Source organism: Lucilia sericata, unplaced genomic scaffold (genome assembly GCF_015586225.1).
Source record: "Lucilia sericata isolate MDLA Ls3-8-SP2 unplaced genomic scaffold, ASM1558622v1 Contig001799F_arrow, whole genome shotgun sequence".
In the NCBI taxonomy this organism is placed as follows: domain Eukaryota; kingdom Metazoa; phylum Arthropoda; class Insecta; order Diptera; family Calliphoridae; genus Lucilia; species Lucilia sericata.
In genome coordinates this window covers 19,806-39,849 of record NW_023995698.1, presented here as the reverse complement: position 1 = coordinate 39,849, position 20,044 = coordinate 19,806, and the positions used below count along the sequence as shown (strand labels likewise).

General features: G+C 33.3%; 1 protein-coding gene across 1 annotated transcript; it reads left to right on the top strand.

Moving 5' to 3' along the window:
* The first annotated feature begins 18,894 nt into the window (after nt 1–18,894).
* LOC119612687 lies at nt 18,895–20,044 on the top strand. Its single transcript, XM_037968534.1, has 2 exons — nt 18,895–19,670; nt 19,897–20,044. Exons 1-2 carry the CDS (start codon nt 18,895–18,897, stop codon nt 20,042–20,044), a joined length of 924 nt encoding a protein of 307 aa, XP_037824462.1.

The following is a 20,044-nucleotide window of genomic DNA, read 5'->3' as shown; positions in this document are numbered from 1 at the left end:
CATTACTCATACCAAATAAAGCTATTGATACAAAATTTGCCACAAATATTAGTTTTGTATACAAAAATTCTATTTCAAGATTTCTCACGTTCCCTTCCGAAAATCACTTAAACACACATTACTTATTACTAAATTACGATATAGATATAAAATTTTACTGAAATATAGCTTTTATGTACAGAAATTTAGCTTAAAGAATTTTTACGATCGGACTATAATTGGTCATATCTAGGTCCTGTCCCTGAAAGCACTTTAACCGTATTTAACTAGTTGCATTAGCAATTTGTGTAGATTATATATATGTCTTGGTATATAATTTATTGCATAATGTATTTTTAGAAAACAGCCAATTGGATAAATCGGTAGAATTATTTTCCCAGGTTTAAAAACGCGGTAATTTGAGGTTCCGATATGGTTGTGAATAACATTGACAGTTTTCATGCTATGACAGTCATTTATGCATCATTTTAAAGCATTACAGTTGCACTTTGTTTTGTGTATAATTTGTGGCATAATGCATTTTTACAAAAATTGGATAGATCGGTATATTTATTGTTCTATGTTTAAAAATGCGGTAATTTAAGACCCCGATATGGTTGCAAATAACTTTTATAGTTTTCATGTTATAACAGTCGTTTATACATCTTTTTATTGCATTTTAGTTGCCATTTGTTTTGGTATATAATTTATTGCATAATGTATTTTTAGAAGATGGCCAATTGGATAGATCGATAGAATTATTTTCCCAGGTTTAAAAGGCGGTAATTTGAGGTTCCGATATGATTGTGAATTACTTTGACAGTTTTCATGCTATGACAGTCATTTATGCATCAGTTTAGAGCATTATGATTGCACTTTAATTTGGTATATCATTTGTGGCATAATGTGTTCGTCCAAAAAAATGGTCAATTTGATGGATCGGTAGAATTATTGTTCTATGTTTAAAAACGCGGTAATTTGAGGTTCCGATATGGTTGCAAATAACTTTGACAGTTTTCATGCTAGGGCATTAGTTTACGCATCATTTTAAAGTATTACAGTTGCACTTTATTTTGGTGTATAATTTGTGGCATAATGAATTTTTACAAAAATTGGATAGATCGGTATATTTATTGGTACAGGTTCAAAAATGCGGTAATTTAAGGCTCCGATATGGTTGCAAATAACTTTTATAGTTTTCATGTTATAACAGTCGTTTATATATCTTTCATCAGTGGTGATAGAGGGTATATATAACTTTGTCATTCCGTGTGTAACACCAAGAAATATTCATCTGAGACCCAACAAAGTATATATATTCTGGGTCCTTAGGAAATTCTGAGTCGATTTAGCTATGTCCGTCTGTCCGTCCGTCCGTCCGTCTGTCTGTCTGTCTGTGTAAAACACGCTCACGTTAAAACGAAGCAATATCATTTAACCAAATTCACCCAAAGTATTCATTATTATCCGGTACAGTTTGGTATGAAATGAGCAAAATCGGTTCACATCGGGAAAAGTTATGAATCAAAATTTAAAACAACCTCGAAAAAAATAAGCATTTTTTACACATTCTAATGTAATTTTCTCCAAAACTATGCAAGATAATTCCATGAAAATCACCATACATTCGTTTCTACACAAGATCTTGATTCGTGCAGAAAATTTCCAGAATCGGTCTACAATTTCATATACCTCCCATACAAAAGTACATATTCCCGGAAAATGGGTTTTTCCTTAATAACTTCCATCACAATATCGATATCTTCACAAAATTTTACAAATTAAAATCTTATGTCAATAGAATTCTTTCAGAGAAAAATTTTCTGGATCGGTCCATAATTGGACATAGCTCCCATACAAGGTCCCCTCCCGAAAATCACTTAAACGCGCATAACTCATTACTAAATAAAGATATCCATACAAAATTTGGTATAAGTATTGCCCATATGCACAGAAATATTACTGTGAAAGTTTTTTCCGATCGGTCCATAATTGGTCATAGCTCCCATACAAGGTCCCCTCCCGAAAATCACATAAACGCTCATAACTCATTACTAAATTAAGATATCCATATAAAATTTGGTATAAGTATTGCCCATATGCACAGAAATATTACTGTGAAAGTTTTTTCCGATCGGTCCATAATTGGTCATAGCTCCCATACAAGGTCCCCTCCCGAAAATCACTTAAACGCTCATAACTCATTACTAAATTAAGATATCCATATAAAATTTGGTATAAGTATTACCCATATGCATAGAAATATTACTGTGAAAGTTTTTTTCGATCGGTCCATAATTGGTCATAGCTCCCATACAAGGTCCCCTCCCGAAAATCACTTAAACGCTCATAACTCATTACTAAATTAAGATATCCATATAAAATTTGGTATAAGTATTGCCCATATGCACAGAAATATTACTGTGAAAGTTTTTTCCGATCGGTCCATAATTGGTCATAGCTCCCATACAAGGTCCCCTCCCGAAAATCACTTAAACGCTCATAACTCATTACTAACTATAAAGTTTGGCAGAAGTATTGCTCATATACAGAGAAATATTACTGTGAAATTGTTTTCCTATCGGTCCATAATTGATCAAAGCTGCTATACAAGGTGCCTTTCAGAAAACACTTAAAGGCACATAACTCATTAGGAAATAGTGATACCCATAAAATATTTGGCATTAATACTATTTTTGTACACATAAATGTTATTTCAACATTTTTTCACGATTAGTCCAACCATACAATGTCCTTTTACGAAAATCTCTTAAACGCACATTACTCATTACCAAATAAAGCTATTGATACAAAATTTGCCACAAATATTAGTTTTGTATACAAAAATTCTATTTCAAGATTTCTCACGTTCCCTTCCGAAAATCACTTAAACACACATTACTAATTACTAAATTACGATATAGATATAAAATTTTACTGAAATATAGCTTATATGTACAGAAATTTAGCTTAAAGAATTTTTTACGATCGGACTATAATTGGTCATATCTAGGTCCTGCCCCTGAAAGCACTTTAACCGTATTTAACTAGTTGCATTAGCAATTTGTGTAGATTATATATGTATTTTGAAAATCATTTAAAGTAATAGATTTAAGCTGTTTAAATCTTGGGATTTTTTCAATTTAAGACATGAGATAACTTATTTCTACAAATATTTTACCAATTAGAAAAGTCTTAATATAAAAGTAGCTGGTGGAGGGTATTTAAGATTCGGCTCAGCCGAATTTAGCACTCTAACTTGTTATTGCATTATAGTTGCCATTTGCTTTGGTATATAATTTATTCCATAATATATTTTTAGAAAATGGCCAATTGGATAGATCGGTAGAATTATTTTCACAGCTTTAAAAACGCGGTAGTTTGAGGTTCCGATATGGCTGCAAATAACATTGACAGTTTTCACGCTATGACAGTCATTTATGCATCATTTTAAAGCATTATGATTGCACTTTAATGATGGTATATCATTTGTAGCATAATGTGTATTTTTACAAATTGGTCAATTTGATAGATCGGTAGAATTATTGTTTTATGTTTAATAAAAGCGGTAATCTGAGGTTCCGATATGGTTGCAATTAACTTTGGCAGTTTTCGTGCTAGGACAGTCGTTATGCACCATTTTAAAGCATTAAATTTGCCATTTGTTTTGGTATATAATTTATTGCATAATGTATTTTTAGAAAACGGCCAATTGGATAAATCGGTAGAATTATTTTCACAGCTTTAAAAAGGCGGTAATTTGAGGTTCCGATATGGTTGCAAATAACATTGACAGTTTTCATGCTATGACAGTCATTTATGCTTCATTTTAAAGCATTATGATTGCACTTTAATATGGTATATAATTTGTGGCATAATGTGTGTTTTTACTAATTAGTGAATTTGATAGATCGGTAGAATTATTGTTCTATGTTTAATAAACGCGGTAATCTGAGGTTCCGATATGGCTGCAATTAACTTTGGCAGTTTTCGTGCTAGGACAGTCGTTTATGCACCATTTTAAAGCATTAAAATTGCCATTTGTTTTGGTATATAATTTATTGCATAATGTATTTTTAGAAAACGGCCAATTGGATAAATCGGTAGAATTATTTTCCCAGGTTTAAAAACGCGGTAATTTGAGGTTCCGATATGATTGTGAATAACTTTGACAGTTTTCATGCTATGACAGTCATTTATGCATCATTTTAAAAGCATTACGATTGCACTTTGTTTTTGTGTATAATTTGTGGCATAATGAATTTTTACAAAAATTGGATAAATCGGTATATTTATTGGTACAGGTTCAAAAATGCGGTAATTTAAGGCTCCGATATGGTTGCAAATAACTTTATAGTTTTCATGTTATAACAGTCGTTTATACATCTTTTATTGCATTATAGTTGCCATTTGCTTTGGTATATAATTTATTCCATAATATATTTTTGGAAAATGTCCAATTGGATAGATCGGTAGAATTATTTTCACAGCTTTATAAACGCGGTAGTTTGAGGTTCCGATATGGCTGCAAATAACATTGACAGTTTTCACGCTATGACAGTCGTTTTTATGCATCATTTTAAAAGCATTATGATGGCGGTAATTTGAGGTTACGATATGGTTGTGAATTACTTTGACAGTTTTCATGCTATGACAGTCATTTATGCATCAGTCTAGAGCATTATGATTGCACATTAATTTGGTATATCATTTGTGGCATAATGTGTTCGTCTAAAAAATGGTCAATTTGATGGATCGGTAGAATTATTGTTCTATGTTTAAAAACGCGGTAATTTGAGGTTCCGATATGGTTGCAAATAACTTTGACAGTTTTCATGCTAGGGCATTAGTTTACAGCATCATTTTAAAGCATTACAGTCGCACTTTATTTTGGTGTATAATTTGTGGCATAATGAATTTTTACAAAAATTGGATAGATCGGTATATTTATTGGTACATGTACAAATATGCGGTAATTTAAGGCTCCGATATGGTTGCAAATAACTTTTATAGTTTTCATGTTATAACAGTCGTTTATATATCTTTTTATTGCATTATAGTTGCCATTTGCTTTGGTATATAATTTATTCCATAATATATTTTTGGAAAATGGCCAATTGGATAGATCGGTAGAATTATTTTCGTAGCTTTAAAAACGCGGTAGTTTGAGGTTCCGATATGGCTGCAAATAACATTGACAGTTTTCACGCTATGACAGTCATTTATGCATCATTTTAAAGCATTATGATTGCACTTTAATATGGTATATCATTTGTAGCATAATGTGTATTTTTACAAATTGGTCAATTTGATAGATCGGTAGAATTATTGTTCTATGTTTAATAAAAGCAGTAATCTGAGGTTCCGATATGGTTGCAATTAACTTTGGCAGTTTTCGTGCTAGGACAGTCGTTTATGCACCATTTTAAGCATTAAAATTGCCATTTGTTTTGGTATATAATTTATTGCATAATGTATTTTTAGAAAATGGCCAATTGGATAGATCGGTAGAATTATTTTCCCAGGTTTAAAAAGGCGGTAATTTGAGGTTCCGATATGGTTGTGAATAACTTTGACAGTTTTCATGCTATGACAGTCATTTATGCATCATTTTAAAGCATTATGATTGCACTTTAATTTGGTATATCATTTGTGGCACAATGTGTTCGTCTAAAAAATGGTCAATTTGAAGGATCGGTAGAATTATTGTTCTATTTTTAAAAACGCGGTAATTTGAGGTTCCGATATGGTTGCAAATAACTTTGACAGTTTTCATGCTAGGGCAATAGTTTATGCATCATTTAAAGCATTACAGTTGCACTTTTATTTTGGTGTATAATTTGTGGCATAATGAATTTTTACAAAAGTTGGATAGATCGGTATATTTATATGGTACAGGTTTAAAAATGCGGTAATTCAAGGCTCCGATATGGTTGCAAATAACATTTATAGTTTTCATGTTATAACAGTCGTTTATATATCTTTTTATTGCATTATAGTTGCCATTTGTTTTGGTATATAATTTATTGCATAATACATTTTTAGAAAATTGCCAATTGGATAGATCGGTAGAATTATTTTCACAGCTTTAAAAAGGCGGTAATTTGAGGTTCCGATATGGTTGCAAATAACATTGACAGTTTTCATGCTATGACAGTCATTTATGCTTCATTTTAAAGCATTATGATTGCACTTTAATATGGTATATCATTTGTAGCATAATGTGTGTTTTTACGAATTGGTGAATTTGATAGATCGGTAGAATTATTGTTCTATGTTTAATAAACGCGGTAATCTGAGGTTCCGATATGGCTGCAATTAACTTTGGCAGTTTTCGTGCTAGGACAGTCGTTTATGCACCATTTTAAAGCATTAAAATTGCCAGTTGTTTTGGTATATAATTTATTGCATAATGTATTTTTAGAAAATGGCCAATTGGATAGATCGGTAGAATTATTTTCCCAGGTTTAAAAAGGCGGTAATTTGAGGTTCCGATATGGTTGTGAATAACTTTGACAGTTTTCATGCTATGACAGTCATTTATGCATCATTTTAAAGCATTACAGTTGCACTTTGTTTTTGTGTATAATTTGTGGCATAATGAATTTTTACAAAAATTGGATAGATCGGTATATTTATTGGTACAGGTTTAAAAATGCGGTAATTTAAGGCCCCGATATGGTTGCAAATAACTTTTATAGTTTTCATGTTATAACAGTCGTTTATACATCTTTTTATTGCATTTTAGTTGCCATTTGTTTTGGTATATAATTTATTGCATAATGTATATTTAGAAGATGGCCAATTGGATAGATCGGTAGAATTATTTTCCCAGGTTTAAAAAGGCGGTAATTTGAGGTTCCGATATGGTTGTGAATAACTTTGACAGTTTTCATGCTATGACAGTCATTTATGCATCAGTTTAGAGCATTATGATTGCACTTTAATTTGGTATATCATTTGTGGCATAATGTGTTCGTCTAAAAAATGGTCAATTTGATGGATCGGTAGAATTATTGTTCTATGTTTAAAAACGCGGTAATTTGAGGTTCCGATATGGTTGCAAATAACTTTGACAGTTTTCATGCTAGGGCAATAGTTTATGCATCATTTTAAAGCATTACAGTTGCACTTTATTTTGGTGTATAATTTGTGGCATAATGAATTTTTACAAAAGTTGGATAGATCGGTATATTTATTGGTACAGGTTTAAAAATGCGGTAATTCAAGGCTCCGATATGGTTGCAAATAACTTTTATAGTTTTCATGTTATAACAGTCGTTTATATATCTTTTTATTGCATTATAGTTGCCGTTTGTTTTGGTATATAATTTATTGCATAATATATTTTTAGAAAATTGCCAATTGGATAGATCGGTAGAATTATTTTCCCAGGTTTAAAAAGGCGGTAATTTGAGGTTCCGATATGGTTGCAAATAACATTGACAGTTTTCATGCTATGACAGTCATTTATGCTTCATTTTAAAGCATTATGATTGCACTTTATGGTATATAATTTGTAGCATAACGTGTGTTTTTACAAATTGGTTAATTTGATAGATCGGTAGAATTATTGTTCTATGTTTAATAAACGCGGTAATCTGAGGTTCCGATATGGCTGCAATTGACTTTGGCAGTTTTCGTGCTAGGACAGTCGTTTATGCACCATTTTAAAGCATTAAAATTGCCATTTGTTTTGGTATATAATTTATTGCATAATGTATTTTTAGAAAACGGGTAATTGGATAAATCGGTAGAATTATTTTCCCAACGCGGTAATTTGAGGTTCCGATATGGTTGTGAATAACTTTGACAGTTTTCATGCTATGCATCATGCTATGCATCATTTTAAAGCATTACAGTTGCACTTTGTTTTTGTGTATAATTTGTGGCATAATGAATTTTACAAAAATTGGATAGATCGGTATATTTATTGGTACAGGTTTAAAAATGCGGTAATTTAAGGCCCCGATATGGTTGCAAATAACTTTTGTAGTTTTCATGTTATAACAGTCGTTTATACATCTTTTTATTGCATTTTAGTTGCCATTTGTTTTGGTATATAATTTATTGCATAATGTATTTTTAGAAGAAGGCCAATTGGATAGATCGATAGAATTATTTTCCCAGGTTTAAAAAGGCGGTAATTTGAGGTTCCGATATGGTTGTGAATTACTTTGACAGTTTTCATGCTATGACAGTCATTTATGCATCAGTTTCAGAGCATTATGATTGCACTTTAATTTGGTATATCATTTGTGGCACAATGTGTTCGTCTAAAAAATGGTCAATTTGAAGGATCGGTAGAATTATTGTTCTATGTTTAAAAACGCGGTAATTTGAGGTTCCGATATGGTTGCAAATAACTTTGACAGTTTTCATGCTAGGGCAATAGTTTATGCATCATTTTAAAGCATTACAGTTGCACTTTATTTTGGTGTATAATTTGTGGCATAATGAATTTTCACAAAAGTTGGATAGATCGGTATATTTATTGGTACAGGTTTGAAAAATGCGGTAATTCAAGGCTCCGATATGGTTGCAAATAACTTTTATAGTTTTCATGTTATAATCAGTCGTTTATATATCTTTTTATTGCATTATAGTTGCCATTTGCTTTGGTATATAATTTATTCCATAATATATTTTTAGAAAATGGCCAATTGGATAGATCGGTAGAATTATTTTCACAGCTTTAAAAACGCGGTAGTTTGAGGTTCCGATATGGCTGCAAATAACATTGACAGTTTTCACGCTATGACAGTCGTTTATGCATCATTTTAAAGCATTATGATTGCACTTTAATGTGGTATATCATTTGTAGCATAATGTGTATTTTTACAAATTGGTCAATTTGATAGATCGGTAGAATTATTGTTTTATGTTTAATAAACGCGGTAATCTGAGGTTCCGATATGGTTGCAATTAACTTTGGCAGTTTTCGTGCTAGGACAGTTTATGCACCATTTTAAAGCATTAAATTGCCATTTGTTTTGGTATATAATTTATTGCATAATGTATTTTTAGAAAACGGCCAATTGGATAAATCGGTAGAATTATTTTCACAGCTTTAAAAAGGCGGTAATTTGAGGTTCCGATATGGTTGCAAATAACATTGACAGTTTTCATGCTATGACAGTCATTTATGCTTCATTTTAAAGCATTATGATTGCACTTTAATATGGTATATAATTTGTGGCATAATGTGTGTTTTTACTAATTAGTGAATTTGATAGATCGGTAGAATTATTGTTCTATGTTTAATAAACGCGGTAATCTGAGGTTCCGATATGGCTGCAATTAACTTTGGCAGTTTTCGTGCTAGGACAGTCGTTTATGCACCATTTTAAAGCATTAAAATTGCCATTTGTTTTGGTATATAATTTATTGCATAATGTATTTTTAGAAAACGGCCAATTGGATAAATCGGTAGAATTATTTTCCCAGGTTTAAAAACGCGGTAATTTGAGGTTCCGATATGATTGTGAATAACTTTGACAGTTTTCATGCTATGACAGTCATTTATGCATCATTTTAAAGCATTACGATTGCACTTTGTTTTTGTGTATAATTTGTGGCATAATGAATTTTTACAAAAATTGGATAAATCGGTATATTTATTGGTACAGGTTCAAAAATGCGGTAATTTAAGGCTCCGATATGGTTGCAAATAACTTTTATAGTTTTCATGTTATAACAGTCGTTTATACATCTTTTTATTGCATTATAGTTGCCATTTGCTTTGGTATATAATTTATTCCATAATATATTTTTGGAAAATGTCCAATTGGATAGATCGGTAGAATTATTTTCACAGCTTTATAAACGCGGTAGTTTGAGGTTCCGATATGGCTGCAAATAACATTGACAGTTTTCACGCTATGACAGTCGTTTATGCATCATTTTAAAGCATTATGATGGCGGTAATTTGAGGTTACGATATGGTTGTGAATTACTTTGACAGTTTTCATGCTATGACAGTCATTTATGCATCAGTCTAGAGCATTATGATTGCACTTTAATTTGGTATATCATTTGTGGCATAATGTGTTCGTCTAAAAAATGGTCAATTTGATGGATCGGTAGAATTATTATTCTATGTTTAAAAACGCGGTAATTTGAGGTTCCGATATGGTTGCAAATAACTTTGACAGTTTCATGCTAGGGCATTAGTTTACACATCATTTTAAAGCATTACAGTCGCACTTTATTTTGGTGTATAATTTGTGGCATAATGAATTTTTACAAAAATTGGATAGATCGGTATATTTATTGGTACATGTACAAAAATGCGGTAATTTAAGGCTCCGATATGGTTGCAAATAACTTTTATAGTTTTCATGTTACAACAGTCGTTTATATATCTTTTTATTGCATTATAGTTGCCATTTGCTTTGGTATATAATTTATTCCATAATATATTTTTGGAAAATGGACAATTGGATAGATCGGTAGAATTATTTTCGTAGCTTTAAAAACGCGGTAGTTTGAGGTTCCGATATGGCTGCAAATAACATTGACAGTTTTCACGCTATGACAGTCATTTATGCATCATTTTAAAGCATTATGATTGCACTTTAATATGGTATATCATTTGTAGCATAATGTGTATTTTTACAAATTGGTCAATTTGATAGATCGGTATAATTATTGTTCTATGTTTAATAAAAGCAGTAATCTGAGGTTCCGATATGGTTGCAATTAACTTTGGCAGTTTTCGTGCTAGGACAGTCGTTTATGCACCATTTTTAAGCATTAAAATTGCCATTTGTTTTGGTATATAATTTATTGCATAATGTATTTTAGAAAATGGCCAATTGGATAGATCGGTAGAATTATTTTCCCAGGTTTAAAAAGGCTGTAATTTGAGGTTCCGATATGGTTGTGAATAACTTTGACAGTTTTCGTGCTATGACAGTCATTTATGCATCATTTTAAAGCATTATGATTGCACTTTAATTTGGTATATCATTTGTGGCACAATGTGTTCGTCTAAAAAATGGTCAATTTGAAGGATCGGTAGAATTATTGTTCTATTTTTAAAAACGCGGTAATTTGAGGTTCCGATATGGTTGCAAATAACTTTGACAGTTTTCATGCTAGGGCAATAGTTTATGCATCAATTTAAAGCATTACAGTTGCATTTTATTTTGGTGTATAATTTGTGGCATAATAAATTTTTACAAAAGTTGGATAGATCGGTATATTTATATGTACAGGTTTAAAAATGCGGTAATTCAAGGCTCCGATATGGTTGCAAATAACATTTATAGTTTTCATGTTATAACAGTCGTTTATATATCTTTTTATTGCATTATAGTTGCCATTTGTTTTGGTATATAATTTATTGCATAATACATTTTTAGAAAATTGCCAATTGGATAGATCGGTAGAATTATTTTCACAGCTTTAAAAAGGCGGTAATTTGAGGTTCCGATATGGTTGCAAATAACATTGACAGTTTTCATGCTATGACAGTCATTTATGCTTCATTTTAAAGCATTATGATTGCACTTTAATATGGTATATCATTTGTAGCATAATGTGTGTTTTTACGAATTGGTGAATTTGATAGATCGGTAGAATTATTGTTCTATGTTTAATAAACGCGGTAATCTGAGGTTCCGATATGGCTGCAATTAACTTTGGCAGTTTTCGTGCTAGGACAGTCGTTTATGCACCATTTTAAAGCATTAAAATTGCCATTTGTATTGGTATATAATTTATAATATAATGTATTTTTAGAAAACGGCCAATTGGATAAATCGGTAGAATTATTTTCCCAGGTTTAAAAACGCGGTAATTTGAGGTTCCGATATGGTTGTGAATAACTTTGACAGTTTTGATGCTATGAAGGTCATTTATGCATCATTTTAAAACATTACAGTTGCACTTTGTTTTTGTGTATAGTTTGTGGCATAATGAATTTTTACAAAAATTGGATAGATCGGTATATTTATTGGTACAGGTTTAAAAATGCGGTAATTTAAGGCCCCGATATGGTTGCAAATAACTTTTATAGTTTTCATGTTATAACAGTCGTTTATACATTTTTTTATTGCATTTTAATTGCCATTTTTTGGTATATAATTTATTGCATAATGTATTTTTAGAAGAGATAGATCGGTAGAATTATTTTCCCAGGTTTAAAAAGGCTGTAATTTGAGGTTCCGATATGGTTGTGAATAACTTTGACAGTTTTCATGCTATGACAGTCATTTATGCATCAGTTTAGAGCATTATGATTGCACTTTAATTTGGTATATCATTTGTGGCACAATGTGTTCGTCTAAAAAATGGTCAATTTGAAGGATCGGTAGAATTATTGTTCTATGTTTAAAAACGCGGCAATTTGAGGTTCCGATATGGTTGCAAATAACTTTGACAGTTTTCATGCTAGGGCAATAGTTTATGCATCATTTTAAAGCATTACAGTTGCACTTTATTTTGGTGTATAATTTGTGGCATAATGAATTTTTACAAAAGTTGGATAGTGTTATGCCAAACAACAATTATCCATTTATTCATAATCTCCCCGCAAATTCCTATTCTTATGACATATATCGATACTGAATGCTATGAATTGCAGCATATGTAAAGTTGTCATAAAGTTCTAAATAAAACGTCAATTATTTCAAATATGTCGTAAAATCTTATTTCCGCCAGAAAGAAACTTTCTTTTGTGCAAATTGGTCCACTTTCCTATCCTTGGTAAGAATTCCTTATTCCTTAAATAATTTAATAAATATCCAAAGAAAAGAAATCCTAATTCCTGTGTTTTATTTTCTTTCTTTTTTTTCATTCCTTGCTTATTAAATTATTCTGAGTTACAAAATATATTCATATATTTTGTTTTGGCTCAGAGAGAATAATAAAGTTTTCCAATCATCCAGCCTTTCATCTCCATCCAAAGCTTTGAGCGAAACATTTTGGTCCAGTTCGAACCGGATAATTTGGAAGATATAATTCTCTCGGAGATTACAACTCATTGTGCCTAATTCTACCAACAAAGGATTACTTCCAACAGTCAACAATTCCACAGGTTCGTTTGTTTTACTTATTTTTGCTTAATTTAGTTTATCCATATACAAAGTGCATAGTGTTTGTGTTGAGTGCATTTATAAAAAAAAAAAAAAATAAATAACTACATACATATCTACAAAGGAAAATAAAATATACAAATTAATAATTGAAAATTCCGACGGCATTTTATCCGTCGGCAACTTAATAAAAAAAAAGGAGAAAATAGAGAGTGAAGAAGTTTTTTTAAAAATATATATATATATAAAAATTGGTCCAAAATTATATGAAAAAAGCCGTCGGCAAATTCAAATTAAATTTAGTGGAAAATTATAGTTGTGTGCACCGAATTTAATATCCCCTACTTCTATTGGTCGTCCAAGAGTTGGAGTTAAAAGCGTGAGTTTTCCTAAAAATATCATTAAAATAGCTTTTTTGTCCACAAATTACTAACTTCACCGGTATTTATTTTCTTTGGTCCACCGTTTCTTTAAAATATAAGCATACATATTAACGTTTTATAATAAAAAAAATAAATATATTAACCGGTGTTTATTTCTATTGATCCAACGTAGGGCATTTTGTTCTTTTGCTGTGAATATTTTCTCCATATTTCCATATTAATTCCAAGTTAAATTCTCTTCACATTATTCCCTATTCAATTTCATAACTCTTTATTTTTTTTTCGTTCATATATTATTAAATTTAAATAATTGCTTTGCTTATTTCCAAACAATATTAATAGTCCACAATAATATTATTAGCGAGCCCTTTAAATTACATACGCTTGTACGTTTGTTTACTTCATCTACAAGCAGTACATTAGTTCATGCGTGTGTATATCCATTTACAAGTATTACCATAAACATACGTGTTTGTGCGTGTGTACATCTACTTGCTTGTTTTCCTTTCTGCTTTATTCGTCATACGTTGACTGATCATAATTAACCCTTGTGTGGTCAGTGGGGGCATACATTTTTTATATTATTTTTTTTCCGAATATTTTAATGCATTTTGATCTAACCATTTATGATTGGCAATTAATAATACAATTAGTAAATATATTTCTCTTTTTTTGTGTTGGTAATAAATAATATTGAAGCAAATTGCAATAAACTTTGTCCATATTTCTGAAGATTAGTAAAATAATTATATACGCTAAATAAATCCAGTTTACTAAATACACATTTTATTGCACGTTTTGTCCAATAGAATACTTTTAATTACGAATATTCTAATTCTAAAAAGGAAAAATTTACTAATTGTCTTTTTGTTCGTGCGACCGAGGGTTAATTTACATATTGGTAAACAACTTTATGGAAGAAATTGTTGCTATTTTTTCTACAAGGATTGTAAATAAATAAAATAAAAGAATTTCTCCAAAAACAAATATCGTTGAATAGGTTGACGAACTTTCTTATATACTTATTTTACTTATTTTTTGAAGCTGATCCTATAGTCCAGTAACGTAAAGGTATCAATTCTTCGAAAAATATACTTTATCCAAATTACTGGTTTTATTTCTGGTTTGATTTACACGTTTATTCCGATCGGTTTATTTACAATTTTTTTGTGGTTTCAGTCTCGATTTGATTTCAATTCCGACATTTTTAGATAATTTCATTCCGAATTTCGATTTGAATTGTTGCTAGTGCTTTTCCTTTTGTCCTTTTGGTATATTAAACATGTCTCTTGATCACTTTATCCGCTTGGCCGATAGTATAGTTGAATTTGAGGCCGATTATAATGAGAATCGTTATCCAATCAATTCTCTTCATGCGTTAGAAATCCACAGGCAGGAAATAAAGTCCACATGGGCTTATGAAAAATTTTTGTTCGATAAGGACAACGAAGATGATACGGATCCCGGGGAATCGGATGATATAGAAGCATTTAAAGACAAATACAAAAGTACTTATGTTACTTATTGTAATATATTGATAAAACTATCCGAGCTGACCGATGCCCTTCGGGATCAGTCGCGTGAGAAATCTGACACAAGTCCGATCAATTCCCAGTTTTTCCCAGTCCAGCCTGTATCTTCCCAGCCTTCGCATAGCTTTCACCTTCCTCCGTGTGAGATAGAGACCTTCTATGGTAATTATGAATCATGGCCGACTTTCCGTGATCTATTCACAGCCATGTTCATACAGAATTCCACATTAAGCCCTGTTGAGAAGCTTTTCCATTTGACTCAGAAGACTAAAGGAGAAGCAAGGGAGATTGTTAAGAAGAGTCCTTTAACAAATCAGGGGTTTGATTTAGCCTGGGCAAATCTGACAGAACGATTTGAGAATCGTCGGGTCCAAGTTAACGGACAACTTCGAATCCTATTTAATCTCCCTAGCATAACTCTTGTATTTCCATATTACGACTCCATCGCATAGACGTTGACAGCTGGGACCCTATTTTTGTTTTCTTGTGTTCCAATAAGCTTCCTGATTCAACTTTGACTCTATGGGAACAAGGCTTAAAGGATAAAACGTCGATTCCAAAATGGTCCGATTTAGATTTATTCCTGACCAATCGATACAGGACTTTGGAATCCGTTTCCGAAATACGTTCCGCTACATCCAAGCCTACCGAGTCCAAACCTAAAAAGGTGAATCGTCCATCCAAAGTTGTTAATGCTTTTCAAAATAACGTGTCCCAGCCTAAATGTCAACTATGTACCAATGAGTTTCATCCAATACGAAAATGTCCGAAGTTTTTGCAAATGGGCCATTCTCAGCGCCTCAGTGAGATTAAAAAACTTAGCTTATATCTCAATTGCTTTTCCAAAACGCATTCCGTTAAAAACTGCAACAGCAAAATCAATTGCTTCCGTTGCCATAAAAGGCACAATACCTTACTCCACAAAGAAACCGAAGTTTCCACTTCATTACCGGGCCCTAGTACAAGCGCCAATTCCAACCTTAATCCAAATTCAGCACCATTTGTAACTAGTTCGAATTCAATTACTATACAGTCCGCTCCTACTTCGGATGCTGAAGTTGTTACATCTTGTTTTACAGTAAATTCCACTGGCGTTTTACTAGGCACTGCAATGATTGAAATTTGGTACTTGGATAATAGATACCCTGCTCGAGCGTTAATAGACTCAGGTTCCGAAGGTTCTTTTATTTCGGAAAGGTTGTTTAATCTACTGAAACTTCCTTCAACTCGCACTAATGCTCAAGTTTCTGGACTAAATAACACAATATCCGCTAGTGTTGATAAACAATGTTCATTCGTGATTAGTTCCATTCTCAATCCAGATATAAAGCTGCTCGTTACAGCTTTAGTAGTTCCACAACTTTCTGGTAGTCTTCCTTCCAAGACTTTTGATCGCTCACTCTTTTCCAAACATCCTCCAATCCAGTTAGCTGATCCACATTTCCATACAAGTTCGAAAGTGGATATTCTCATTGGTGGTGATGTATTCCCTTCGATTATGCGATCTGGTGTAAAGCATAATGTTTGCGGTTCACTAATGGCGCAAGAAACTATCTTTGGGTGGATTCTAACTGGTCCTTTGTCCAATATCTCTTCTCCCAGTTGTTCCTTAGTTTCCTATTTCTGTGAAATCTCTTTAGACAAAGAGATTTCACGTTTTTGGGAGGTGGAGAATCTTCCAAGGAAGAACTTTACTTCATCATCTGATAAATTTTGTGACGATCTTTTTACAAAAACTACCAGAAGAGCTAAAGATGGTCGGTATATTGTTTCTCTTCCATTTAAGGATGGCTATCCTGAGAAACTTAGTTTAGGCCAATCTCGAAATAGTGCTATGGCACAATTTCTACGAAATGAGGTTCGGCTACTTCGTTCACCTGACTTGAAATCCATTTATGACAACGTGGTTGAAGAATATATTGATTTGGATCATATGTTCAAAGTTTCACCGCCACACAATTCCAAAATTTGTCCATATTACCTACCACATCACGCTGTCATAAAACCTGAAAGCACTACAACAAAGGTACGCGTTGTTTTTAATGCGTCATCTCCATCTTCTAATGGGTTAAGCCTAAATGATATCCTTCATACTGGTCCAATTTTACAAAATGACTTGACCCTACTGATCCTGAAATGGAGATTTTTCAAGTATGTCTTCAATGCTGATATCCAAAAGATGTATCGGCAAATCCTAGTCGATCCGAAGCATACTGTATTCCAAAGAATCCTATTCCGCAATAATCCAAACGTAATTATCCAAGATTACGAATTAAAACAGTGACATTCGGCGTAAATTGCGCGCCTTACCTCGCTATTCGGACTCTACTCCAATTAGACGATGACATCGAGGCTTCTTATCCAAAAGCTAGCCTTATTCTGCGTAGTTCCATGTACGTTGACGATGCATTGGCCGGTGCTCATTCCATTCAAGAAGCGAAAGAATCTAAAAAGCAGTTAATACTTGCACTTCAATCGGCTGGATTTCCCTGAGGAAATGGACGGCGAATTCCAAAGAAATCATTGACGATATTCCCGTTAACCATTTGCTCTGCGAAGATTTCCTAACCTTTGACGACAGCAGCACAGCGAAGACGCTAGGAGTTCGATGGAATGCCCATTCAGACAAAGAGAGAAGTATTATCGCAGATTGCAAGATTATTCGATCCGGCCGGGTGGCTTTCTCCAGTTGTGATTCTAGCAAAAATCCTGATGCAGACGATTTGGATAGAAGGTACCAAATGGGATGAGATTCTTTCACCGAAATCCTTAGAGCACTGGCAGAATTTCCAATCCAATTACTGCTATATTAATGAAATCCGGATTCCCAGATGGGTAGACTATATTCCTAACGCTGAAATCCAAATCCATGGGTTTTGCGATGCTTCCGAAGAAGCATATGCAGCCGCGTTATACATCCGAATAGCTGACGGTAAAAAGATATCCAGTCACTTAATTGCTTCCAAAACAAAAGTAGCTCCTGTAAAAACTTTGTCTATTCCACGACTAGAGCTTTGTGGTGCTGTATTATTGGCGGATATGATTGATAATTTCCTTCCTCAATTTGATATCAGTCATTATTCCTTGTTCTGTTGGACTGATTCCACAATTGTCCTTTCATGGTTAGCCAAACCTCCATGTTCTTGGCTGACTTTTGTTGCAAATAGGGTTTCCAGAATAACGCAAATTACTGATCCAAAACTGTGGAATCATGTCAACTCAGAGTCCAATCCTGCAGATTTAGCTAGTCGTGGAGTTTATCCAAAAGAGCTCGTCAACAACCATCTTTGGTGGTTTGGTCCTGATTGGTTAAGAGAATCCAGAGCAAATTGGCCAATGTCTGATAAGGCAAATATACCTGATACAGAAATTGAAAAGAAGAATGTGAAAGTGCACTTTTCATATTTCCAACATTATGAGGATATTTTGGAAAGATTTTCCTCGTTTCCTAGGGCACTTCGTGTTGTATCTTACATTTTCCGATTTCTTTTCCGCACTCACCCAAGATTGCGTTCTAATTTTCATAAAAGTTCACTTGCCTTATCTAGTTCAGAGATCATTTTTGCTCGCGATAGACTTATAACCAATTGCCAGAAAGTTGGCTATCCTGCCGAATATCGAGCTTTATCTTCCAGACAAGTTATATCCTCGTCCAGTTCCATTTTGAATCTTAATCCATTCCTAGATTCCGAAGGACTTATCCGATCGTGCGGAAGACTCGAGAATTCTCCGGGTCTTTCGTACAATGAGAAACATCCTGTCATTATTCCTTATAATTGCCAATATTCACGGCTTTTAGTCAAATTTGTCCACGATATTAGTCTTCATGGTGGTAATCAGCTTGTCCTACGCTTGATAAGAACTCATTACTGGATTCCAAAAGTAAAAAATCTTATCAAAACCACCATTTGAAAATGCAAACCATGTATTATCTACCGGAAAAGATGTCAGCAACAGATGATGGCTGCCTTGCCATCTGAGCGATCTGAAATTTCGCGTCCATTTACTCATACGGGACTAGATTTTGCAGGTCCATTTGATATCAAATCTTATTCTGGTAGAGGTTTTCGTATGACTAAAGGCTATGTATGTGTGTTTGTATGCTTTTCGACGAAGGCTATTCACTTGGAAGCTACAACAGATTTGTCCACATCTGCATTCCTTGCCGCTTTTCACAGGTTTGTTTCTCGTCGTGGTTGTCCACTCCATCTACATTCCGATAATGGAGCTACATTCGTAGGAGCGTCAAAGGTTATCCAAAGAGAATTCATGCTATCGTCTCGCGAATTGCTCACTTCCAGCTACGCTCACCAGAACCTGACCTGGCATTTTATTCCGCCGGGTGCTCCGCATATGGTTGGCCTTTGGGAGGCAGGAGTCAAGAGCTTCAAATCACATTTCCGTAAAACCGTAGGTTGTTTTAAATACACGTTTGAAGAATTTTCCACTCTTCTCGCTCGAATTGAAGCCTGTCTCAACTCTCGGCCTATTTCTCCACAATCGCAAGATCCATCAGATCTTTCCGCCTTAACTCCAGGTCATTTCCTCATAGGTTCTCCTATCCTTTGTCCTATTGATCCTAAGATTAACGAAAGTCCGATATCAATTGTTAATCGTTGGCAACGTCTGAAATTAGTTCATCAAAATTTCTGCTTTCGTTGGAAAAACGAATATTTGAAGGAGATGCAGAAACGAACTAAATGGAAGACTTCCGAAGACAATGTTAAACCCGGGACGTTAGTTGTCATAAAGGATGAAAATCTCCCTTCAAACTCTTGGCGGCTAGGTAGAATTGAAAAAGTGCATACCGGATCCGATAAAAAAGTTCGAGTTGCCGACATATATACGCAACGTGATCTAATAAAAAGGGCAAACCATAAATTAGTTTGCTTATTCGAATCCTAGTCATCCACTTCCTCTCTACATTCTCTAAGATCTTCCAACCAACTTTATTTCTTTCAGAGCATCATGCCTAAACGCCAACCCAAAAACTCCAAAAGCTCCAATAATCGTCGCCAACAACACATTAAGCTGCCTAGCAACTACAACAGGTTCCTATGCCGTCTATGCTCTCGTCCGCACCCATTACGCACCTGTCGCAAATTCCTAG